Source organism: Phoxinus phoxinus, assembly GCF_949152265.1.
Source record: "Phoxinus phoxinus genome assembly, chromosome: 25".
NCBI classification, from domain to species: Eukaryota; Metazoa; Chordata; class Actinopteri; order Cypriniformes; family Leuciscidae; genus Phoxinus; species Phoxinus phoxinus.
This window is the reverse complement of record NC_136900.1, coordinates 20,899,568-20,927,060: the sequence shown is the minus strand read 5'-3', so window position 1 is coordinate 20,927,060 and position 27,493 is coordinate 20,899,568. Positions and strand designations below refer to the sequence as shown.

At 39.3% G+C, this 27,493-nt stretch overlaps 1 protein-coding gene across 16 annotated transcripts; it reads right to left on the bottom strand.

Annotated features, from left to right (window-relative positions):
• Positions 1-1,936: 1,936 nt before the first annotated feature.
• On the bottom strand, positions 1,937-26,765 carry tpm1 (tropomyosin 1 (alpha); the record flags this gene model as incomplete). Of its 16 annotated transcripts, none has more annotated exons than XM_079604089.1 (10): positions 26,398-26,702; positions 25,552-25,677; positions 25,292-25,417; positions 19,531-19,664; positions 13,891-14,008; positions 13,339-13,409; positions 12,097-12,172; positions 10,259-10,321; positions 10,052-10,121; positions 1,937-2,742 (listed from the first exon to the last, which is right to left on the bottom strand). In XM_079604089.1, exons 1-10 carry the CDS (start codon positions 26,509-26,511, stop codon positions 2,660-2,662), a joined length of 981 nt encoding a protein of 326 aa, XP_079460215.1. In that variant the 5' UTR covers positions 26,512-26,702. The 16 variants fall into 16 exon arrangements, with proteins under 16 accessions (XP_079460215.1, XP_079460225.1, XP_079460224.1 ...); XM_079604086.1 differs by lacking the exons at positions 1,937-2,742; positions 25,552-25,677 and adding exons at positions 6,380-6,650; positions 8,360-8,438 and having other exon boundaries at positions 26,398-26,765; XM_079604094.1 differs by lacking the exons at positions 1,937-2,742; positions 25,292-25,417 and adding exons at positions 6,380-6,650; positions 8,360-8,438.
• Positions 26,766-27,493: the final 728 nt, after the last annotated feature.

Here is a 27,493-nt window from a genome sequence, read left to right as displayed (position 1 = left end):
TGGGTACGTGCCTAAGTCCCTCAACACACCGTTCAGGGCTCAGGTCATCTCCCTGTCGGCCCTGCCGGCTTCAGAGGACGGAAATAGCTCCCTTTGCCCGGTCAGGGCATTAAGAGCTTATGTGTCCCGCTCCGCTGTTTTTCGACAGACGGAGCAGCTCTTTGTTTCGTTCAGCGGACGCTCCAAGGGGCGAGCCGCGACGAAACAGAGTCTGTCTCGATGGGTAGTGGACGCCATTGCGCTAGCCTACGCATCTAGAGGTTTGGAATGCCCTGAGGCATGGCCTCTTCATGGGCTTGGTATAGCGGAATCTCGTTACAAGATATCTGTATGGCGGCAGGCTGGGCCTCCCCGTCTACATTTATTAGGTTCTATAACCTAGAGGTTCCTGCGTTGCAGGCTAAACTGCTCTCGGTCTAGAAGACTATGTATTAGTGTCCTGCCCCGCGCTGCGGCCCAGGTCACTTCAGTGTTAATATGTATATGTGTTCCTGCCCCGCTGTGCGGCCCAGGTCACTTCAATGTTTAAGCATCACTCACTGACAATGTGTCCCATGAGCATGCTATTACCCCTCATATATATCTATATTTACATATATATGCTATTATGCCTTAAGAGGCACTACTATAAAGGGATGATGCTAATTTAGCCGCTCTCCCTATACTTCCTGGGGTAGGCACTTGTATACCAGGGCGCGCGCGCCCTTAGGTGTCTGTGTCGGTCCAAGAGCACGCACGGCGTTTTACATGGGGTTCCCGTAGCGTTCTTCGACGCAGTACGAGAGAACTCTACGTAAGAGAACGTACTCGGTTACTAACGTAACCTCGGTTCTCTCTAGAAGAGGGAACGAGTACTGCGTCTCATGGCCGTGCGTGTCCGCGCTGCGTCGCTTCATTGACGAAAATCGGCGTGTTAGACAGCTATGCTCGTATTTATAGGCCTACGCCACGCCTGTTTGGGCGGGAGGTGACGCAGAAGGGCGCGAAGCGTCCTCATTGGTCAGCGTCCTGGCCTCGCATAGGCTGTGCTTTTCTGGCAGAGCAGCCAATGGGTGAGCTGTATTGCTCCGCCTAGGTTGTATGCTTCAGAAAAGCGTTTTACATTATTACAAAATTAAGGATTAATTTTAGGCTTCAATCTCGACAAAGAAATATCTTTCCCGTAGCGTTCTTCGACGCAGTACTCGTTCCCTCTTCTAGAGAGAACCGAGGTTACGTTAGTAACCGAGTACGTTTTTCTCCAGGAATTCTGCTGTTGAACAATTACATACCACATTACTGGCACATTCAACAGAAGCAAATATCATCGATTATCAACCAATAACGAGTGTACAACCGATGTACAATCAACGGCTAGCGAATACCCATAATGCACTGAGGGTTGCGTCAAATGAAGTCCCGCATCTGCCCAGAAGATGGCGCCTGCAGCTGAATCAATATCATCCAGGTATAAATTCCCTTTTAATTGATTACATTGTTTAAATAAGTTAGATACATACATAGTTTCCATAGAGTTCAAGATAAATCTTTTCATTACTACAGGAGCGGCCACTTTGCCAAGTTTCAAATGATTATTAAACAAAGCACAAATTATGCAAAATCAGCAGCTCTTCCGGCGAACTCTGTGTCCGAATTCACTCAGTCCTTCAAATGGACTATATTAATGGAGTATTGTAGGGAATAGTGATTGAGGATATAGGGAGCGATTTCAAACAAGTCCTAGTCTGTCTTTAAAGGTTTATAAGTTATTGTTAAAACCCAATTTCCCTATGATTTTTTTTTTTTTACTTCCGGAAGCCGACTGTCGCGGTCTATTTGCATAATGAGTGGGAGAAGATAAGGCTCTGTAGTAAATAAAGGCTAACACAGAACACAGTTCAGAGCAGAAGTGCACTTAAAGCCATTAACACCTCAAAAACAGACCCCAGGCTTTAGAAAATGTCAAATGAAGTGGTTTTATTTATTTAAGCTTTGTACATTTATGTATGGCATACATTTAATACATCTACATTTAAAATGACTAAAATGAACGAGGCACAACCAAATATGATTTCATCATAATTTTTCTAATTCAAAATGAAAACATTTTGAACCACATGGTTTTCGGCACAAGCGAACTCAGAGCGTTTGCAAATAATGTTGCCTGACATCCTGAAGCAAAATGGGAGGGAAACAAAAATAAATAAAAAGTTGGAGTGTAAATAAGTCCCTTTAGGGCTAAATGTTGGCACAGAGAATGATATCCAAATTGGAAAGTGTATAAAGTTAATCATAAACCTCTATAAGCTACACACTGCTAGACATCCGCCTTCACAGTAGCACCAGTATACACAGGACAACCTAATCCCACGTACACTATAAAAGAAAAACCTTTCAATTTCAATTCAACTTGGCATCAGACTCGCCCGTGTCCACTAGAACCGTTATGTGCATATATTGAATTAAGTGCAATTGCTGCTAACTTTGTTTCATTTGTGCACAATCAGAACAAAGTCAACATGTACCATAATATTACATACAAAAATAAAATACAAGGAAAACTCAAGCTTTCTGTAACAAATGGCACATGTTATTCGATCTGATAGTTGTCAGGACGAAAAAAAAAGAAAAAAAATACAAAATGCAGACATCATCATCATCATTATTATGTGACCAGGATTCACATGTTATTCAGCTCCAATAGAGTCTGTTCCAACATCTGGTTCATTTCGAGGTTCTCTTCTTTAGCATGTGCGAGTTTTTCTGTTAGAACATCAAGTGAAAGACACGTTAATATCAATGCAAAGCCTGTGGGGAATAACATGCAGTGGATACCTTGAGCAGGTTCATTCAGAAACATACGCTTCACTGCCTATAACCAGTGTTGGGGAAAGTTACAATATTTAGTTAAATAAAGTAACTTACTGCATTACTTGCTTTATAAATGGAATGCGCTACTTTTTCCTCATCTGCTTGTTTTTTTATTAACACCAAAAAGCCCAAAAGTTATATTTTTAGCATATGTTTTTCACACCAGAAGTGCAATGAATGAGCCTCAGGCTGAAGGAAATGTTAATCATGCCTGTACAATAGATGCAGCAGCTCAAACAAACCTTTTAATAGTAACACGTTTCCCCCAACACTGCCTATAACACACTTTACACACTCATGCTTTCATTTAAATAACTATAGCAGATACATTTTATATATACATACCGATATACATGTGTTAATATAGAAATATCTAACAGACAGTTAAAGAGTGCTGACTCTTGCATAAAGCAAAAGGCATTAGATGACATCCTGATTAAAGTGGTAGCCATCCATCCATCATCCAAATGCTTGCCTTCAAGTTTTTCTGGGAAGAGTTCGGAAGTTGCGATTACGATTTTGGTTGCACTAAAAGGCACTGGTCAATTTCTCTTTCGTCAATGAATGACAAAGTCATGAAGGTTTTTTTTCTACAATTTAGAGCAAATAATTTTTTTTTTTTTTTAGAATTGATCATTTATATAATATAAACATTATCTTTATCAATTATTGTTAGTGATCAATTATTAATAATGGTTTTTATCAATGTTGAAAACAGTATTTGCTGCTTAATGGTTTTTGTGGAAATCATGAAAATATATTCAAATAGAAAACAGTTATTTTAAATTGTAATAAATAAAAACTTTAAAAAACTTTGTAATACTCTGTAACTTGGTAAACTCTGATAAAATAAAAATGTAGCTTTGGTGAGCATAGACTTTCATAAAAATTATATTTAGACTGGTTGAGTGAGTGTGTGTTCAATTGTGCACAAAATATGACATCACATTTATTTTTGTGTTCAATATCTAATCTCGTAAATGCGATCTTCCCAACGTGACTTGAAGGCAGCAAAAAGTGTAACTTCGTTACAAAAACACATTCCTTGAACTTTCAATCACAACAGCATTCATTTTTAGACACCATTTGGTGATCAGAAACAAAAACAAAATAATAAGTCCACACTAGTTTTAGTCGTCATTCAAGGCCATTCTTAGCTCATTAGAAAGAAGGCGGTTTTTCTCGAGTTGCTGGTAGAGATGGTCTACAGGAGCGGGCAACGCAGCAGTTAAGACAAGAGAAAGAGAGAAACAGAGAAAGAACAGAGTGAAGAAGAAATGAGAACAGCTGGAGGGAATAGTTAGTAACATTTCACTCACACTGAAACCAACCTGGAGAAGGTGTTGTTTGTGATAGGGTCAGACAGCAGGGTGTTTGTAAGAGCTCGTGTATCCACAAGCAGGGCTCAAATAAAGATGCCCCAGTTTACCAGACCATACAGGGTTGCGTGCTTGTTGGCCAACATGGATGAAATTGGCAAAAAATAACTTGCAACAGTCTTGGAAGTGTCAAAACAATCATTAATCCACAGTAACACTGTAGTGTTTCTCAACTCCAGTCCCGGCCCAACTATTCATCAGGATCAGTGTCCGTGTTTCATTAAAAGTTCATGTTAGTGTACGGATTTGCCATGGTACCTGTAGTTTCCGAGCTATTTTCTATATTTTTGATGACTGTGGTGGCCCATCTCAACTTATTAAAGCAACACTAAAGAACTTTTGCTCTTCGGTCACCCTACAGGTTGGAAGCAGAATTGTTCATTACCGCTATCGTAAATAATTTAGCCTGCCGAACTACTGTCGCACGCACATTCGCTGTTTATCCAGCACCAGCTTGATGTGAAAGTCCACAATGATGTCCACAGACAAGGTAGAGTATGTTGCATGATTTCATGAAAGTATGATGTATTGCAACATCAGATACAAAGAAAAACTAAATAATGACTATTGTAACGCTTGATGTAAAGCAAGTCAAATTTGTAGTTTTCTTATGTCTCATTCAAACTACAGAAACGCGACCCGATCTGGCAAACTTACATAGTGTGGTTATAGCAGATATACGACTGCAAAGCGACTACTGATACGATTTTAGAAACATTATTAAAAGGTAAAAATGTTCTTTAGTGTTGCTTTAAAACTAGTTTGGGACTGCTACTTAATACCTTATACTGTTTGTTCATCAGTGTTAGTGATATTCTTACAATGTATGTGTGAGAAGTAAAGTTGGACGGTGCTTCTGTATGTCAATCATTTCTAATAAATGAATACTTCAATTTCCTAAAATTTTTATTTTGAAATGGCTGAAATAAATGAACTTTTGCACGATATTGTAATTTTTCGAGTTTAACCTGTATTGTAGCAGCTATTATCGCTAATTAAAATAACTACTAAACTTAATTTATGAATAAAATATTTAGCTAAAAACACACTATTAATAAATTGTGGTAGGCCCAGTGAAAATGCCAGCAGAAGGAAAAAAAAACCCTACTTGACCGCACATTCACCTTGAGTCTAAACTCCCATACCTCAGTAGAACATGTAAACAGCAGATTAGGAGCTTAGGAACAAAACAACAAGTGACCCAAAGTGAAGAATTCTGTCCTGCTGACTAATAACACGTGATATACATCTCGGTATATATATTAGTGGCGAGCAGTGACATCTTTAACCGGGGATGCTGGGTGCGTCACGTCACGTAAAAAAAAAAAAAGCACCGGGTTTAAAAAGAGACGCTCGCGTTCGCTCTATACAGTGTTAGATACTCAGTTGCTTACTCATGACACATAGTAACACAGCTAAAAGTATTCCTCATGTGTTTTATTGAATGTAGCCTACATTGACCTGTTGAGACGTGGCTGAGACATTTGTGATATTTGTGTTGAAACTTCACCTTTAAACGGTACGGGTCGGACACACAAAAAGACTCTGATCTGATTCTGAGATGCCATAAGAAACACCATGGCAGGTGTCAATTTAAATGTATGCTGGATTAGTTTTTTGAAGAAAATTACTATAAAACAGTTTAATTTGATTTAGTCAAGATAGTTTTGTATCAAACACAATGTGATTATACACTAAACTATATCACCGAAAAAATTAATGATTGAATAAGAACAATAGTTGTAACTTTATAAGCTGTAAAATTATGAAATACGAAAGACATCTATTATACGTTCATCTTTAATAATAATACAATAAGTGTATTATCACGTTAATGTAAGTTGCGGTTGACGCATTTCTTGAAACGAGCAGAACAAGCACGACAGGGAATCATGCGGTTTAATGAAGACGTTAGAACAAAAGTGACCGTCATCATGACAAAACTTGATCAAAAAGCCACAGAAATTTGAATAATAGGGCAGAACGAATTTGCCTAACATGTAAATGTGTGGAAACGTGCAGAGCTCTAGGAACGTTCCCCACATGAAAAGACATCAGCTTTATTAAACGCTTGAGGAACAAAAGCTCGCTTTCTTCTCTCTGAACGCCATTAACAGCGCATAAAATAACCATAGAAGGAAATGCACGACTTCTACCAATGCTTCGGACTTTATTACAGCCACAGCAATAAAAGCACATAGAAATGAAAAGGAAAATAAACAACAAAAAACAAGAAGGTTTACATAGTTTTACATAAAGCAGAAAGAATTAAAGGGTCTGTACAAGAAGAGATGAGCAACAAAACACAATGATCGATGAAGAGAGGGAAGCGGGATAAGAGGGAGGAGAGGAAAAGAAAGGCTGGAAAGAGCAGAGTGATGTCGTTCGGCCAGCGGGAGGCGTCTTTGAGGAACAATTTATCTGCACAGGGGGAAGAAGTAAAAAAAAAAAAAAAAGGAGTGATGCAAGGGACAGAGAAAACTATCAAACACAAGAAAACGGGAAGAAACCACCACACACGGGAGCCACGATGCTTACTGTCCGCAACGGACGCTGGAGATTTATTATAAAGAGCCTCTACGATATTAATCGTATCAATAGACTGAATGGCCATAGAGGGGAGCCACACAAACACACAGCTGACTTACCAAACAGCACACACACACCCCTAAACAACTACTACATAGTGACACCACATCAAACATGATGTCGACAGATGAGATCAGAACCCATTGGGCCTGTCTTCTGAACAGAAGGAGACCTTGTTAGTGGTTCAATTTTACACCAGAGGAGAGACCACACACACACACACACACACACACACACACACACACGAAACGCTTCCCACTGTAAAAGCGTGGTGGGTTTCTGAATTCTCATCACATGCTTTAGTTAAGACTTCACAGTACTGCTAATAGGGCTGGGTGATATATTCAATCTGTATGAGGCAGTTTTCTTATTCGGTTTGTGTTATAAAATTAAGCATCTAATATCTCATCCTGAAGTCATTTTACTATCTGAAAATAAAAATATTCAGGATGAGATATTAGATGTCTAGACTTAAGACAGAATAGTAACGATATCATTTTCATAGTTAAAACGGTTTACACAGATTCTGATTCTGTGATTACTTAGTCAGAGAAATCCCCATATTTTCATTTAAAATGTGCACTAACATTCAAAAGTTCGGGGTTGGTAAGATCTCTTTTTTTATGTTGGTGAAAGTCGTCTGCATTTATTTGATAAATACAGTACAATTATGAAATATTATCAGTGTTTAAAACCACTGTTTTCTATTTTGATATAAAATGTTATTTATTCCTGTGATGTAAAGCTGAATTTTTTTATTTGATGCTCAAAAACATTTATTATTATTGTTAATGTTGAAAACAGCTGAATATTATTGTGGGCTGTGATATATATATATATATATTAGAAAATTCAAAAACAGCAAATTTGTAATATATTGTAAAGTTCTTTACTGCCACTTGTGGATAACTGAACCCGTCCTTGCTGAATAAAAGTATTAATATTAAAAAAAAATATATATATATATATATATATATATATTCGCCATACTCCCGGACATTTAGATGGTAGTGTCTATAGATAAAAACATAACATGCTTGTCATATTGATATATAAAAAATAATAATCTGTTCATTTCTTCAGTGATTAAAAAAAAAAAAAAAGTTAAATATTCCTATATAATTTTTTAGTTAATAAATAAAAAAATAAAAAGTTAATTTAAATATTTATAACAAATATATAAACTTTTAAAGCTATTTGCCCAGCCTTAGTACTGAAAAGAAAAGCTTAACCAAAGAGAAAGTTAGTTGTTTTTGTTTTCACAAGATTATTTTGAATAAAGTGATATAATACAATAGTTATGAATTCAAACAATAGTTATGAATTCAAAACACAAAACTCCCATGCACTGACTCTACAAGCAATGGAGAGAGCAACAATTTGCAAAAAGAAAAACAGACCACATGTCTTGTAGAGTTAGAGATAGCAGAGTTTTTAAACAGAAGGAAGTCATAGTGTGTGAACTGAAGATACAAAACCTTATTTAGAGAGGGGGGTTATGGGTAATAGGGGAGGGGCATAGGCACAGGCAGGTGAATTACATTGAAGTCATGTCGTTGAGAGCGTGGTCCAGTTCCTCGCTGATGGCTTTGTACTTGAGTTTCTGGGAATATAACTCATCTATCGGGATTCGGGATGGTGTGTTTGATGGAGGGGGAGACAGGGGAGGGTGGAGAGGAAGAAGTGGAAGGGATATAAAAGCAGGTGAAGGAGTGAAGCATCCAGTCCAGCGGCAAGACAGGCCCCAATGAACGGAGTGACAGACAGCGAGAGAGTGACGTGAAGAGATATATAGTGGAGGGAAAACAGAAAATAAAGTTAACGAATGAATGGAAAGGAACTGAAACAAGGAAAAGACATGACAAATTCGGGTGAAATACCCGTCAACGAGATAAACGAATAGTTGACGCGAAAATCAACATTACGCCATTATTTGCTCACTCTCATGTCAATCAAAACATGTGACTTTCATCAGTGCAAAACAGACGTTATTGGTTTCCTGTCATTGATATCAAACCTCCATGTGTTGTAACTCCACAGGACACGTTATATAGTGCGCATAAGTCATATACACTACTTCTACAGTATTTCCTGATGCTTATGGCCAAGACTGTGTGTGTGACCACATACTAATAATGAATAATACATACACTACAGTTTAAAAGTTTGGGGTCAGTAAGAAGTTTTTGAATGTCTCATGCTCACCAATGCTGCATTTACTTACACTAATATTGATAAATAAATAAAAACGAATTTATTAATGTGATCAAAGCTGAATTTCAACATCATTACTCCAGTCTTCAGTGTCATGATCCATCCGAAATCATTCTAATATGATGATTTGCTGCTCAAGAAACATTTCTGATTATTCATTTCAAAAACGGTGCTGAATATTTTGCGGAAATGGCGATACGTTTTTTTTTCAGGATTCTTTGATGAATAGAAAGTTCAAGACGTTAATTCGTTTGAATCTTTTGTAACATTACAAATGTTTTGACTGCCACTTTTGATTATTAAATGAATCCTTGCTGAATAAAAGTACTTATTTTCTTTCTTAAAAGACCTCAAACTTTTGACCGGTAGCGTAAATGTTCTTATGCAGTGCTTTTGTTGTCACTTATTATGGAAAAAGTGCACTGTGGGGAATTTGTTTGTGAAACATCAATTCATGCTCCACAGAAGAAAATGAAATCAAACAGGTTTGGAATGACATGAAAGTGAGAAAATGACATTTCTCATTTCTGGATGAACTATTCCTGTTAAGGTTCGTACTGATGTCTCTCTGACCTGGACCTTGCATTATCACAGGGCAAACACAGCAGTGTAACTATGAAAATGAACCCGCGCTTGTGTAAATGTAAAGGAACAGTAGAAGACTCTTTAACAGCAGGCTCATAAAAGCCAAATCAAGCTTAAACGCTGCATGTAATTAGACCTCCGTAACACCGGTGTCATCTTACAAAACAATGAAGTCTGTGTGTGTGTCTGCTCAACGACTGGTCTCTTCAAAAGAAGCAATGCTTAATTGTGTGAGTGAACCGATAAGGAAGCCGAAAGAAAGCCAGTGGGGCAGAAGGTTTGAGGAACAGCATGACGACGGAGAAATAAAAGGCTGAAAGCTTTATGACCTGAAGCGAAAACGGTTTTCTCCCTGAATACTTCACAATCACACGTATGAATGAAAATTGGCCAGGGGCTGAAATGACGCTGATATGAGAGAATGAAAGTCGTACCTTCGAGATCATCGATGGTCTTCTCAAGCTTGGCGACTGACCTCTCAGAGAACTCGGCACGGGTCTCGGCCTGCAGAAAACAAAGACATCGCCCTGAACAAAGGCTCGTTTCTAGCAAATCAAATATTCAAATGCACTGAATATTTAAATATTATCCTCCCCTGGACAGAAGGATGACTAAAAAGCCTATGATAAAGGAGCTCATACCTCCTTCAGTTTGTCAGTAAGGACCTTGATCTCCTCCTCATATTTGTCTTCTTTCTGTGAGTACTGCAGACATACAAGAACGACAAGCATTAGGACAAACCAGCACACAACCACTTAGCACTATATTAGTGCTTTGCTCAATAACACACTTAGGCTTCTTGTTACTGTACATAAATCTATTATTTTTTCCCCATATCTGATCTCTAGGACGGACTGCATACACTGTTATTTTGTAAATTACATCATCATGGACGGTGTAGTCAATATTCAATTATATCGACTAGTTTGTTGCATCAGCAAGACATTTCAGATTATTTATCATTGTAAATAGAAAGCATTTATAATAATTTTTATTTAATTTATAATAAGAATTATAATTTGATTATTATTTATTAAGAAAAATATATATTTTCAGTTATAACCCAATAGTAGGAAGTCGATGGGGTCCATCAACTGTTTGGTTACTGACATTCTTCAAAATATCTTCTTTTGTGTTCAGCAAAAGAAATTAATACAGGTTTGAAACAACTTGAGGGCGTGTAAATGATGACAGAATTTTTTTTTTTAACTATTCCTCTAATGTAGAACGGTGATTAAACTGACTTGTGCATTAAACCGTTTTATTGCACGCCTTTCAGCCAATCAGAATCGAGCATTCAGACAGACCATGGTATAATGTACAAATGTGTACAGACAACAAGGTCACATGAGAGACAGCCATCTTCTAACCGTATACATACTGGGAACTATAATCTCCTAAGGCAAAGCACTGCTACTTCTGCGGAGGTGGTGAGGAGCAGAGAGTTCGCTCAGAGTTGCTCTAATCACTCCGCAGAAGTAGCAGTGCTTCGCCTTAGGAGAATATAGTTCCCAGTATGTATACGGTTAGAAGATGGCTGTCTCTCATGTGACCTTGTTATCTGTACACGCTGTGACTTTACAAATCACAACATGTAAATAGGAAAATGTTAGCGTTATTTGGTCACTTATTGGGAGCAGTATGCTAGCTGGAGCCGTTTACCTCCAGTCTTTGTGCTAAGCTAGGTTAGCGGTGGGTGCGTCAGACAGAGTTACGGCACGCACGGAGATGAAAAGGGTATGTATAGACTTATCTAACTCTGGGGGATACGGTTAATAAACTAAAGTTCCAAAAAGTCGGCGTGTTCCTTTAAGGCCCGTTCACACAAAGGACAATAATGATAAAGAACAAAAAATTGTCCTAATATATAAGAATAGCAGAGTCCACAACACAACTAGCGATAACGGCACAAAGTAACAATATCGTTGGAATCTCTTTCAGAACAAATTTTTTTTCCCATCTGATGAAAGATAAAAACACTGACAGCCAATCAGAATCCATTCTGCTGCTCGAGCATTTAAAGCGGCGGATGATAAAACTGCAGTGCGCGCATATAATAAACAGGTGTGGATGCTAATATACGGTAGTTATCGTCATAATAGTTATTTGAGTGAACGGGCCTTAACACTTCCTACTGAAGACGACCCTGACCTTTAGCCGGTCACAAGCATATGTTGCGTTCTGTATGCTGGTGCCTCCCCTAGGCTGCTTAACCAGATTTCACTGTTAACAAGATTTTATTGGTCAATCAGAAAGACCATCAAGCTTAAAAAGAGGCTACGCTGATGCCCCAGCTAAAGCAGTAGAAATCAGAAAATTAAGCCGGTATTTTCAGCAAAGGACGTAACCCCTCTGTTGACAGGCTCATTGACATTTTGCAGGCAAAGATGGGTTGTGAAACATAATAACACACTGGTTATCCCGGTTGGTTCAGGAGGAGGGGTGGATGGTGTGCCTGGGGCGGCAGAAGCACACCTACCTTCTCAGCCTGGGCTTCCAGGGACTTCAGGTTGTTGGTCACAGTTTTCAACTCTTCCTCAAGCTCAGAGCATTTGCTGGTGTTTTACACACAGAACGCAGAGGAGAGGAGGAGGAGGGACAAGAGGAGGAAAGGTACATTGAAAGGAGGAGAACCAGAAGCAGGTTGGATGGATTGACATCAGGGATCCAGAACAGAGGAACAAAAGAAACAAAAACCCCAAAATCAATGAAAACAGGGCTGGAGGACAAGGGGAGTCTGAAATGCCCTTAACGCAGCAGGAATGTGACGATCTGCTGCATGCAAACGGTTACTTTTACAAGAAGCGCTCGAGTAGCAGCATTCCTGCTAAGTTAGAAGGGCGTGAAACCAAAAAACTAAAAGATGGACCAAACAAGGCTGCACTGGAAGCAAGCAGGGCACACACATTCAGGTGGGACAGTCAGATGTGTGAACTAATGAGACGCGTGCAGTAGTACCTGTTCTTCTGATGCCTTTAATGACTTATAGGCTTGGTCCAACACTCGAAGCTCATCCTGTGATCTTCGATTGGTTCTGTTAGTGTGTGCAGGGGGAAGGTCACATGCAAGTTAACAGGGCATGCAAAAATAAAACGTTATAAGACAACCAAAACAGGAATGGGAGGCAGGTTTAGCCAACAGCAAAATGGGGGTACAATTCTGAGGGGACAAACACACAGGACACATTCTTGTGTTACATCGGAGCAATCGTCGGTATGTGCGTCAGGTGCACACTTCAGTCTCAATATTTTTCTTCTATTGTTTTATAAATACTTTGTACATACTACTTATTTGATGTACTGATTTTTCACATTCGAGACAATAGGGAAGTAGGTCTATTCGGATGGAGGGATAGACTGAAGGCCCGAGGATGCATTCATGAATGCAAAGTTTCACGTCAAGTTAAAAATAGCGCATTACAGCATGATGCGTGTCAGTTTAAACAATGGACCAACTCTTATAGTTACAATGGACTGTACGACAGAAAAAACTATGGTTTTATTATTCTTTTTTTTAATCTCTAGCGATTACTACACTTTGGGTTCTTTTACCTCAGAACAGTGAACAGGTTAGCTAGCTAGTTAGCGTCTTTTGAATGTGTCCTGTGTGTAGGCATACTGACATCAAATCTGTTAGGTTGTGTGAGTCAGGCACATGCTTATCGATATGAATGTGTATATGTTTGAGCGGACATGCAAGAGGCTGCGGGGACGCCTCGTACCCCTCATTCAGCTCGGCACGCTCCTCTGTGCGCTCCAGCTCAGCCTCGACGATCACCAGCTTACGGGCCACCTGCACACACAGGCCAGGTCATGGGACAATTACAAGCCTGTACTTCTGGCCAATTAAAGAAAGAAAAGTACACTTTCTACATATATATATATATATATATATATATATATAAAAAAAAAAAAACACAAGACAAAACAAAACAAAGGGGATTGAAAACAAAACCACAAGACAATGAAAACAAGACAAAATAAAAACAAAAACCCAAAACAAAACAAAAACATGAATTGATAAAACTCAAACAAAAAACATGAAAAAAAAAAAAAAAAAAAAAAAAAAAAAAAAACCTAAGACAAAAAAACCACGGCCCCCTCAAAGCGATATTTTAATCAGATTACAAAATACAGCAAATCTTTCATGCTGAACTGCAAGCGTCTGCTTGCTCACACTAAGTGTGCGCGGTCATGTGATAAGGCAGGAAGTCATTGGTTTCATTTTGTGTGTGTGTGTGCATGCGTGTGTTTCGGTGGCTGAGGAAACCTGCCTCCTCGTATTTGCGGTCGGCCTCCTCAGCGATGTGCTTGGCCTCCTTGAGCTGGATCTCCTGGATCTCCATCTTCTCCTCATCCTTCAGAGCTCGGTTCTCAATGACCTTCATGCCTCTGGAAGGAGGAAGCAAGAAATGAAGTGAAAAGAATGAAACCTCTCTCTGACTCAATCTGGATCAATAACTCGCCACAAATTACATTCAAAGACGCCAACTTGTCTGCAGCCAAGCTCTGGAATCGAAGACACTGTTTTAGTTTTCTTGAGCTTTTGGTTTCTAAACCCACGTTTGCTCATAATGTCAGAACAGTGACTGTCAGAGATGAATGGGAGGGAAGAAGCACTTAAGAGCTGGACCAGGTCTCGGTACAGAGTGGTTCTATGCAGGCGCACTGGGCCGGACACAGAGAGGGTCTCTGTGTGGGCAAACAAAGGAAGGGAAACGCAGCCTAGTGCCTCTACAAATTGCTGTTTATTCAGAAACCCACTGGCTCTACGCACACAGCTCACGTCAGTTGTTTAGGCCAAAAACAGCATCACACAATGACAACCGTCTGCATTGCCCTTGATTTTTATGCTATATGCAGAGGCATTTCAAGGGCTTAAAAAAAGCCTTGTCTGTGCTTTACAAGGTTAAACAGACAAACACTAAACATTTTATTTTATTAATATAAATATATATATATATATATAAAATTATATATATATATATATATATATGCTTTATGCGGTTTTTTTTATATATATTAATGTATACATTTAATTTAATATATACAAAAATAAACCATAGAAGTTTGTTTATCTACACACATACATGCATACCTACTAGGGATGTGCGCAACGACTAATTTCAAAAGAAATGCTTCTCATATATGAAAAGTATCTGTACACATGACGGGAGGCAAAATTGACGTGTACCAACAACTATACATTATTTTATCATTTTCTTCGTTAATATATATATATATATATATTTACACACACAGTGGTGGCCAAAATTATTAGAACGGTAAGATTTATTAATGTTTTAAAAGTCTCTTCTGCTCCCCAAGGCTTCATTTATTTGATCCAAAATGCAGCAAAAACAGTCATATTGTGAAATATTTTTTAGCTTTTCTATTTGAATATATTTTACAAATGCAATCAATTTCTGTGTAGACAAAGCTGAATTTTCAGCATCATTACTCCAGTCTTCAGTGTCACATGATTAGTCGCATCTAAATAATTTTGACCACCACTGTATATACACACATTGTGTACAACAACTGAAAAGCAATAATACCACACCTAAATACAACTAGGACGTCTCCGAACTACACATGTAGGCTCGTGGTAATTAGTGAATTACACAGACGTCCCTCACCCCGCACACAAACAGTCTTTATGCAGGGCACCAGATGTGCGGTGCAGGCTAGGAAGTGGCAGCATGTTGTCATTTCAATAGCAACACAGTGGTGGAGCCTCTGCACACAGCAACCACAGTTACTGCGAGAGGGGGAGGGACGGGGTGTGGACCAGTCAACGGACTTGTTCTGCTTAAGTGAATCAGGTTGACAGTCCTGCAGAACGCCACACTTGATAGTCTTGTTGTACTCTACAACACCACTGTATGGCATGCTATAGCTCTGTACTGTATATACTAGGCCTGGCCAGTATGGACAAACTTCTTATGCCATGTCCATACGTAATTATGGTAATGGTACTATGCAGTATATCACAAGATTGTGTTTTTTGCTGGGAATGCAATGAAGCAAATCTTGCTGCATGATAAAGGATGGAGCAAGATTTGTTATACAAACTATAATGTCACATCAGTCATTCACGTCAGTGCTCGGCTAACGTATGCGCTGTTATTGATACAGTTCCCGCATGTGCACCTCAATAAATGAGAAATATACACATTGGCTTGATGACGGGGACATACACTTGTTAATACTGATTGTGAGTATTTACCGTTGCAACATCTCATAATGTATGACAAACTGAATAGCAATCACTAAGAAACGTTCAGAAGCTGAAGTTCAGTTATAGTAAGGGGTGTTTGGTTTCCTAGACGTGCTGTAAGCGATTGACCAATCACAACAGACTGGGCCGTCTGACCAATCAGAGCAGAGCACGCTCGAGGGATGTAGAGAGAATGAATCTTTGGATGAGTTATTTTAAGGACCCAATATACTCATGGCAAGCTCTTTTTCGTTCTTTCCTTAGGGGTAAAAAGAAGTTTTAAATACGTGAACGATATGCTGTTAGCGAAAATCCGCTAAATGAAATGCATCCAACTTTAAAACTTGCCGTGTCATCTTTGGACCCTGCGTTTACTAAACATTGCTTACCTATGAATTTTTTTTAACATAACATGACAAAAATGTGTTAAATATATCACGAACAAAACAACTTGAATTGCTCTGTTTGTTTAACTCGAACTCTCCCGCCATCTAGCTTTAAAATGAATCCCGAGTATTCGCTGGGTCACATGACCATAAATGATAAAATTACATCCATGAAGTGATCATCGCATGTTCCTTTCGTTAACGGCCTCGAGGAAGAGCCCTTCGTGAGAGGATTTTTCGCCTACATAGATACAGAATGAGTGATCCATTCATTAGGTTTGCTATATTCACAAATTAGATACTGTGTTATTGGTTGGCTTACAATGAGATTCCTCGTTCATGTGGTTTGGTTCTTTTAAAAACAAGATTCCATGTTCATTCGGTTCCATTCAATCACATAAGAGATCCTGCAATCATTCGGTTCGCTCCCAAAAACAATATGGTGTTCATTCAGTTAAGTTTGTTCACAAACGAGATACGGCATTCATTCAGTGCACTCACAAACACGCTATGGGCTGCATCCGAAATCGCATACTTCCCTACTATATAAAAAAAAAACAGTATGTGACAAAAGTAGGCGGCCTATGTCTGAATTCACAGTACTTATAAAAGTGTTAGGCAAAAAGTACCTGGATGACCTACTACTTCCAGTGAGATTCTGAAGTGTGCATTCGATGGACAGTTTACTATCCTATGAGGCCACGGGAATGGCAGTGAAGTGACAACTGATGTCGGTATGTCACATGACAATGACAACATGGTGATTGTAGTATGTCCCGATTACATTCATACTACACACATTCATATGATATAAAACATACTTTTTGTATCAAGTAATTACTTATATAAAAATAAGTACCTACTCAAGAAAGTATGCGATTTTGGACGTGTTCATTGTGTTCATTCATTTGCTCATAAAACAAGATATTGTGTTCATTCATTCGCTCACAAACGAGATTCTGCTGGATGTGTTCAATGATTCATTCATCGATCCAGAATGAAGGTCCATTTATTAAGTTTGGTTCATTCACGAATAGGGATGGGAATTGATAAGGATTTAACGATTCCGATTCCATTATCGATATTACTTATCGATCCGATTCCTTATCGATTCTCATTGGGTGAGGGAATAAGTACAAATTTGTTTGTTTGTATTAACTCGCTTTAATATCTGATCAGAAGACACAGCACAGAGTACATATACACAAATTATGTGTAGCAACCTCAGAACAAACCTAAAAGTAGGTGAGCTACTTCTCAAAGGAAAGTCCAGGGACCTATAGTATAGGGCAGTGTTTCTCAACCAGTATGCCATGGCACGCTAGTGTGTGCCTTGAAAGATTATCAAGAAGAGTGCCTTAGTGCCTTCGCATTCATTGGTATAAAAAAAAAAACTGCCATTTATGTGCCATAAAAACGAAAAACACAGACTGAAAACAGTCAAGGAAGAGCTTGTGCCTTTTGAAATATTAACAGTGCTCATTTGGATTCAACCTGAAACAAAACGTGTGTGCGCTAGTGAGTGAGCGAGAGTGTGTGCGCTAGTGAGTGAGCGAGAGTGTGTGCGAGCGCGTGTGTGTGAGTGAGCGTGAGATTGTGTGTGTGTGTGTGTGTATGTGTGTGTGTGTGTGTGTGTGTGAGTGAGCGCGAGAGAGTGCGTGTGTGAGCGTGAGAGAGTGTGTATGTGCGCTTATGAGTGAGCGAGAGTGTGTGCGTGAGCGCGAGATAGTGTGAGCGCTAGAGTGAGTGTAGGGGCGGAGCGGGGGGGTGGCTAATTGGGCTTAAGCCCCGAATGTTTTGTCAAAAGCCCCGAATCTTTTAGGTTTTTTAAAATAACTTCAACTTTGTTCCATTCCTTCTCAGTCTTTCTGACTGGAGCGTCAAAAAATGAAACAAAAGCTCTATTACCGTGCGTGGTGGTGGACGGTAATGCATCGCGCATCACTCAGCTTGTTTGCCAACTGCCAATAAAAACTAACGAAGAATATAAATCTTCTTCTTCGTCGTTGTCATCAGGGGCTGGCGGGCTATTGTATGTTTTCACCTGCGTAGTAGCGAGCATACTGGCTAACTGGCTGAAGTTAATATTAGGGACATAACAAAGTTTTTTTATATGGAACACTAACAGTAAACCTCACCGGCCAGAGAGAGGTTCAGAAGCAGCATCGGACGAACCGCGGACAAGTGTATGCTGCGTTCACACCGAACGTGAATAGAGCGTCTGGCGCGAGTGATTTCAATCTTTAAGTCAATGTGAAGACGCGTTTACGCACGTCTGGAGGTCCTGCAGCGCGAATGACGTTTAGCACGGCCGCGAATTCACCTCATTCGCGCGTCCAGTTTTTTTGTTTTTTTTTTACTGAGTAGGCCTAACTATCATCATTTTCCCAGATAGTGTATAGATTTTTAGCCATTCTATTATCTCAAACAGCCTGAAAAATAGTGCATTTAGCTGACGTAAATGGTAAAAAAATCTCCCCGGGGGAGTATGCCCCCGGACCCCCCTAGGTTTGGGGTAAGCCCCGAATGTTTAAATCGTCTGCCTCCGCCCCTGATGTGCACGCGCGTGTGTGTGAGTGAACATGTGTGCGTTTGTGTGAGTGAGTGAGCGCGAGTGTGTGTGTGTGTGCAGTGAGTGCGTATGTGTGCGAGTGAATGTGTGTGAGACGGCACGCGATGGCTGGTTGGAAAGCAACATGGCGTCCCGTTAAATGCCTCATTCTTCTGCGTCAAACTTCTGCCTCTGCCATGTTTGCCGCGTTCTGAATCAAAACAACGCAGCGCGTGTGACGTCATGACACATTTGCAACGAGCGGAACCGATACGCGGAATCGATACGCAGGCATGCTAACGGTTCCAAGGAACCGATTCACTGGGCACCGGTTCTGAAGAAGAATCGGTTCTCGGTTCCCATCCCTATTCACGAATGAGATACTGCGTTCATTTGGTTCGCTTGTAAACGTTCAGTCCTCAAACAAGATACGGCGCTCGTCTGGTTTCCTCACAAATGAGATCCCGCGTTCATCAAGATGTTCAGACTCAAAGATGCAAATTTATTCAGTATTCGGCATATTCGTCCAGCTCACACTTAAAATGTTTTATGCTATCCTCAGCCTTCGAAGGCAAGACAGTCATCAAGCGTTTCAGAAAGGAGACGCTTCAATGAAAAGCAAATAAGAATGATTCACTCACTTAAAACAGATTCAAATGAGATTCTACTAGTTCTGCACAGAAACAACCTTGCAAATGTTTTACATCACTGCACTATTTCACGGTTTCTGTAAAGCGAGTGCGAGTGCTGTACTAACCTCTCGCTCTCATCGGCAGCCTTCTCGGCCTCCTCCAGCTTCTGCAGGGCAGTGGCCAAACGCTCCTGTGCGCGGTCCAACTCCTCCTCAACCAGCTGGATACGTCTGTTCAGGGACGCCACATCACTCTCAGCCTTGAAGAGCACAGAGGAACTGCTATAAATGCTCACGATCAGATAAAACCCACATGTTCATACACACACACACACGTCACATAGACTGAGACACCCAAACCCCAAAAATGCTGACAGCTCCTATTCAGTCTAAAGAATAGTCAAGCTTGTATTTGTAACTATACAGTGGGTTTTGGTCATGGTGTATTTTGGTTATAAACGGCAGAGCTGCTCTACGCTCACTAGCTTCCATTAAGACAGAGCGATTCCTTCTGCTGTGGTCACACACACACACACACCATATAACAAATAATTGCAGCAATGCTAATGGATGAGACAGGACTAGGCCATCAGATCATTACAGAGCCTCTGGGACAAAGTTAACAGGCTGTGGGAGGGAGTCCCAACGGACCTACGCGGATTACACTGTCAAAGGCCAAACACACACGACCAGTGGAGAACTGCAGGCTGCTCCTGATACCTGGCAAATACAGAAGCTGGATCATTACAAACATCGTTTTGCCGACTGCAGTGAAACTCAATGCTGCTTTATGAAGCTTGTGGGTTCCCGGTGGCTGTAAACCAAAATTAGATTGCAGTTCTGATCTGACGATGCTAAATGTGAACAATAAAGAACAACTGGCTGTACAATTCATGCATAGAAAAGATAGTTGAATATATAGGCATTTTAATTTAATGCTCCACATATATTATGCAATGAAACCAATTCCTAAAATTACATTTACCATTAAAAAGTAGCGGCACGTTTCAGATTTTAAAAAAGTAACATTTTTGTAAATACAGTCATTTAAATATTCCTAAATGAATCAGAATTTAATCAAACTGAATCAATTTGAATTTAAATCAAAAGCATGTGAATCCGAAACAAACTCGATCTGAAAACCAGTAGTGAAACCCAGCCCTAATCAAACTCATCTGCCACATTCATAAATATCTTTTTTTATTGTTGTTGAAATTTTAGACAAACTAGCCTATATGTTGAGTCTCTACTTTACATCAGATTTGGGCTATAAGAGTTATGGCAAATTAATGTCATGTTACACAATCAAAACAAAGTTTAATTTATGTTTTATAGCATGAATAACAAATAACCTCTGCTTAATGGGATAGTGCTGTCATCATTTACTCACCCTCAAGTTGTTTAAAACCGGTATGACTTTCTTGTTTTTCACCTACTATATACGGAAGTATGCAAAAGATGATATTTTGAAAAATGTCTAAGCAAACAGTTGATGAACCCCATTGACTTCCATAGTATATTTTCCATACTATGGAAGTCAATGGGCTGCGCAATATATCGAATTTATCGCAAATGTATATATCGCAATATGCATATCGCAACAGCTTGCAATAAATGGGGTCATGAACAAAAGACAGTTTTTTTTAGCTTTAATAAGTATCAGGATATATTTAATTCATACAGTGAAAACTAAGCAATGTTTTATTTTTATATTTTATGATTCAGTATCTTTTATTAAATAAACCTAATGTAGGATAACCTGAAGCCCTGAGGTTTACACTGATGTTAAAATAACACTTCTTATGCTACAGCAAAACACTGATGTTTACTTTCAGAAGTTATAAGGATGTTTTCTTGTCATAAAAAGAATGTGAAACATGTAGGTTATATCATTTTAAATATATTTTAAAGATAATTTAAGTTTATTTTACACACTTTAAGCATTATTGTATCGCATATCGAATATCGCATTATTTAAGGAGTTATCGCATATCGCATTTTTCTTCAATATCGCACAGCCCTAGACAACTGTTTGGTTACCCATATTCTTCTAAATATCTTCCTTTGTGTTCAAAAGAAGAAAGAAACTCATACAGGTTTGGATTTGGAACAACTTAAGGGTGAGTAAATCACAGAATTTTCATTTTTGGGTGAACTGTCCCTTTAAGTCCCAGCCCATAGATAGACAAAGGCATACTATAGGGAGCTACATAGGGCAAAGTACATGTTATATTGTCAACTAAGATATGAAAAACTGGAAAGCAACTCAGATAACCTTGACAGCCACTGAACTTCTACATTTCCTTCTAGGGCCCAGTGTCTCAAACATGCTTGTTTAGGTAAGATTGAGACTAATTAGTAATTACTAAAGCCATGCTTCTACAAGAAACTAGAGCTGTCGCTGTTTGTTTCTGCACAGTTAAGGTGATTCCCACTGTATGTGACAATGCAGACTGACCATATAAGGGAAACTGCTCAAATGCTTTATCAGATGTCCACACAGAGCCTGAGGCAGCAACACTGCCAGTTCATTACGATAAAACCACTACATAAACAGTTCCAGGATCACTACTAAACTGCTGCTGGCATTAGCCTGAAATGATCGCACTCAGAGCATCTGGTCCAATGTAAATGGTCATCAAACAAGGACCTATTCAGAGAAGTAGGCTACAGCTAACTGGATTATAACCCCACTCTCCAATTACAACAGTCAACAAGAGACAGAAAACAGTCTTGTACAGGGATGTCGGTAAAGTTTTGGGTGAAAACAATATTGTCTCTGTTGTTAAACGTCTTGTTTCAAGAAGTCCGACTCACTCCCGCGAATCGATTCTTTTGAGCGACTCGATTCAAAGAACCGATTCAAAAACGTCTTACTAATTATTTTACTCTCAGACGTAATTATCATCATGTGGCTCACATTTTTTTCAGATTAACTTTAACTTTTGTTAACAAGTCTCTGTTCAGTTTATTGCAGCCATGAATCGTTTAATAAGTCAATTTATAGCGTCCATATAATTTGCAACTGTAAGAAACAATTAAATTAGAAACAATTCAATTTGCAATTAAAGAAACCTACAAATTAACTCTAAAAATGAATTTAGGCTACTCTTTGGTATTAAAGTTTTTGCTATTTAAAAAACAGCTACTTAATACATTTGATTGTGTTTTTGGCATGATGGCAACGTTAATTCACATCAGATGTTATTATCAGTTGGCTCACTGCTGGGAATCGATCATGTTCAAACGAAATGTTTCCCGTTTATTATTTCTCTTTATTATGAGTCGGACCGGTCCAAAAGAGACAGGTCTCGCAGTGAGTCAATGAATAGTTGATCAGAAAAATGTTCGTACATTTTCAGTCCGTTTCGTTAATCAATTCCGACTAAATTTGTGAACCGGTTCAACTGATTCATAAACAAGATCCGACTCAAAATTGCTACTCGTTCGGATACAAGTCGTTATTATTCAGCACCTTTAAACTCAATTTAGATGCGTCAGTCTATAATCGCATAGGCAAGCGTATAATTCGTGTCTTCTGCTTTCTTCTTCAGTTCTTAAATTATATATATAAAAACCGGGATATAGTCTACGTTTAACGGGCAGACAAACAGCGCGTAGAGGGCGTCTGAGAAATTCCGCTACGTTACCGCGCGCACATCACATCATATCCGCATATTCTATGCGCGACCGTTTAAAAATGAACAGATTCCCGTCGGAACGCCAGGAATGCGCGTGACGCTACACTGTAGCGAGTCGCATTTCAACACATGCATTTACACTTTATATAATGTGGCGTTCTTACTGTTTCCCTGGCTTTCCTCTCGAGCGCCAAGTCCCTCTGCAGTTTCTCCGCTTTCTCTTCGGCTCCGTCCGCTTGCTCTTGCAACAGTTTTATTTTCCTTTTGACTGCTTCCAGCGATGTAGCCGCCATTATAATGTTAAATAACCCCTAAAAGCCTCGTATTGTACCGCGTTTCCTTAAGAGCACAGCTCAGAGACGCTGCTGCCCCTGATCTGTGTGTGTGTGCGCGGAGCGACGTTTACAGATCACACCGGAAGTAACCATGTTTTCATAGGCGAGCCCCAAACGACGTCATTACCACAAATTAGGGCTTATCTGCCGCTTTACATCAAACAGTATTTTCCATGCGAGACATACGAGAGGTGAAATGTAATGCATGTTTAATGTGTTACAACTTTTTATTATTATTAATTCGTTAAAATCGTAGGTTATTGTAAAGTCATGTGCACTGTCTGCTGCACACCTGAATGAATGCGTTAATCAGTGGGCTGATGGTTCACTGACTGGGATGGTGATGGCTCACTGACTGGGATGGTGATGGTTCACTGACTGGGATGGGGATGGTGATGCTGCTGAAACTGAGCTGCTAAATATGGAATGGCTTCACTGGGAGGGGTGCGCCGTCCCAGTCTATTTGTTTTGTCCTATTGCGCCCTCTATAGGGATAAATACAGCATCGACCAGATCTGACTTTGTGTTGTATTCTTTTCTAAACAATTTGATATTGTAATAGATTGTTAAGTGACGAAAATGATATTTTACTAAGCTATATACTTTATATTATTATGGTTATATTATTTACTAATATTACATTCATTTGTTATAATAAATGATTATTGTTATGTATGTATAATTAGTGCTGTCAAATCGATTAATCACAATTAATTGCATTTAACATACAAGATAAGTACACACACACACACACACACACACACACACACACACACACACACACACACACACACACACACACACACACACACAATATATAGGCTACACACATATTATATAAACACAAAATGTTATGTTGGATGCAATTAATCGATATATATATATAAAACATAAAAAAGTATATATTATATGTGTTTAAAAATATTGTAATATTTTAATTTGAAATTTCGCGCCCATACTGTAGTTCTGTCATTGTACACGAGGGGGAGTCCTAGTGCGCACTATCCAAGAAAACCATTGTGCAAATATCTATTATTTTCACACAACAAAACTGAGTGAAATTGTATTTTTTTTAACGATTTTGCTACTCACAGATAACTTATTTTATTGGGTTTAATTTTATTCGAGACAACTCTCTTAATTTGTTTAACCACGGACGCTGAAACACCGGAACAAAACGACTCAGGTAAACTATTCTTTGAAGCTATATGTTCGGAGACCTTGTATCATGCAAAGCTATGCAAATACTTCACAAGACTTTGGATTATCCACTCATGCAATGCTCGCAATACAGTTTAGTTTGGACACTTAATGAATGGCCATTTAAAAAGAAAGTATTCCAGTCGTTTAGTCTTTGTCGAGGAGGGCAGAGCCCAAGGAGTTGAGCTCGAGCTGAGTCTTGACCATATAAAGCACTGGGCTAAATATAACAGCCTCTCTCTCTCTCTCTCTCTCTCTCTCTCTCTCTCTCTCTCTCTCTCTCTCTCTCTCTCTCTCTCTCTCTCTCCGTCTTGGAATGCATGTCTTGTAATTTAAATCGCGAATCTTATGTTAATGTTTGCTTACCCTTACACTCCATGTTTGGGTAGAGGTATACAGATTGTGTTTATATCACCATGCCATAGGCGACTGTTTGCCCTTATAGATAACCGATCACGAAATGATGTCAAAACATGTGGCGTGACGTCACTTTATCTCAAGAAATGGTGTGAGTGAGGAAAGTTATCCTTAAATGAAACATAATAGAGAAGTTTCCTAAGTGCAACCTGGGTCCGAAAAAACAATACCCACAACAGCCATCTTCAAATATGATATATGACAGACATTGGCCATAGGCCTAAAAAGTGGCATGCCGAAAGTGTCAGGGAAAGATGCGTGAGGAAAGGCGGTGAAGAAGCTGCATATACTCACATCTGCGGCTTTCTTCTCAGCCAGCTCCAGTTTCTCCTGGGCATCTTTAAGAGCCTCGGAATATTTGTCGAGCTCATCCTCAGTGCCCTTGAGTTTCTTCTGCAGTGACAGGAGGTCATCCTCAAGCTGCGCGTGATCGAGTGAGTGATTGACAGCAGTGAAGAGCGGGAAGCAGAGTGCGCGCGCAGTGTGGAGGCAGAGAAAGAGACGGAAAGAAAGAAAAGTTAGGGAGACTCAGACAGGGACACACGGGGAAATACCTTGGTGGCGACCTCGTCGGCGGTCAGGAGCTTCTCCTCGACACCCTGGTACTCCTCAAGCACTTTATCACGCTCGTCCTCGCTTACGCGCAACCTCTTTTCCAACTGAATTAGCTCGTCTTCTAACTACACATGCATAAATGACAGTTTTCACAACAGATAAGGTAAACGTTTATTACAAATGCGATTAAAACACTAAATAAGTCTACTTCGGATACTAAACATGCTGGTTAACCCTTCGTGATGATCTGTTTGTGGTCTCTTGTAGCAAAGACTACTTTTTGTGAGACCACGGAGAGTTCAAGTGTCGGTAATATATGCCAGAAGAGTTTTGGTTTGATCAGAGGACTATTTTAAGGGGAGACATTACTACACTGTTAAAAAATAGCGAAAGCTTAAGTGTAAGCGATCTCAAGGTTAGGGTACAACCTTGTAGTTACACATTTTCAACCATTTTGAATTGAATTGCTTACTAATAATAAAAAATCTCGTTGAAACATTGAAAACCAAATAAATTCGAGTAGAAATCACAGACATGGGCTTATTATTCATCCTACTCGGGGACCAAAAGTTTATCGCAATATAACATGAGGGTTAATGAATGAATGGCTACATTTTCCTGCATTGGATGAATGACAAAATATAAATTATTACATTATTATTACAGCAACACTAAATAGATAGATATACATATATATTGTTTTAACTGACAATAAAAAAAGAATACACTTTTCCCGTTACTAATCCACTCAGGCGCAGTAATAATCCGTTTATCAAGTAGCGCGCGCGAGACCGACGCGTGCGCGTTATGGATAACTTTTTTAAGTCCTCATTAAAACCGCAGACCTGTTTGCTCCTGTCCTCCGCTGCCTTTTTGTCTCCCTCAGCCTGCTCAGCTCTGTCCAAGGCATTCTCCTTGTCGAGCTTGAGCATTTGCATCTTCTTCTTAATGGCATCCATGGCTGCTTATTATGGGCTGCTGAGCTGAGACAGATAAATTTCCACAGAGGAGTGCCGGTCAGAAGCGCTTGGGACTGAACGCAGTGCTGGAGTGCGAGCGCCCGCTCCTGTGCGCGCTCTCAAATACGTACTTTCACGGGAGGGGTTACTGAATTCCTCTGGACATTCAATACTTTTTTGGAAACAGTCGCATTGGGCTGCTTCTCCAGGCCCCTGTCTTTTTTATGGATCTGTGTGGCGATTCGCTACTGCTCGACATTTGACCGTTTATATGCCTATATAAGGGGTGTGATGGGCAAGGCGAACTCCTTGAGATGTCTTCATACACACTGAGCGCAACGGAATGGATCTGAACGCACGCGTTTTCTGACGTGACGCTCTGTTATCAAAACCCATCGCTCAATCGGATCACTTATGGCTACTATATGCAAAAAATAAAAAAATAAAATCCATTTCCATCTTTTAATAGTATATAGTTAACCAGTTCATTAAAATAGGCCTGGAAGAGAGTTTTAAGAAATACATAAGATGTTACATTTCCGCCTTAGTCTTTTGGCTTGCTTAGTTGGGGACATTTAGGCTAATATTCAACAATATTACTGATCTGCCTGCATTGACACCATTAACTGAGCTGGACGATGACCACTGTTTTCTCCAGTGGCTATATATACTTTATATAAATTAACTGAATTAATAACTTTTTTTTACAACAAAAATGAACCATCACTGAACTTACTTAAGCTGAACTATATGACGCTATTTTCTTCTAGAAACAAATTTTGTTGCATTTTTTGTGTTATCTAAAGCTGCTTTGAAACAATCAGTAGGCTAATGTAAAAAGCGCTATAAATAAAGCTGACTTGACTTAAATATAAACCAAATGAAAATAAAGAATTTGTTATGGTATTTTTTGGTAATTAGAAAGAATTTATTGAGGCATTTAATGCTATTTTTACATTTCTGTGGCAGTTTTGACCCGATG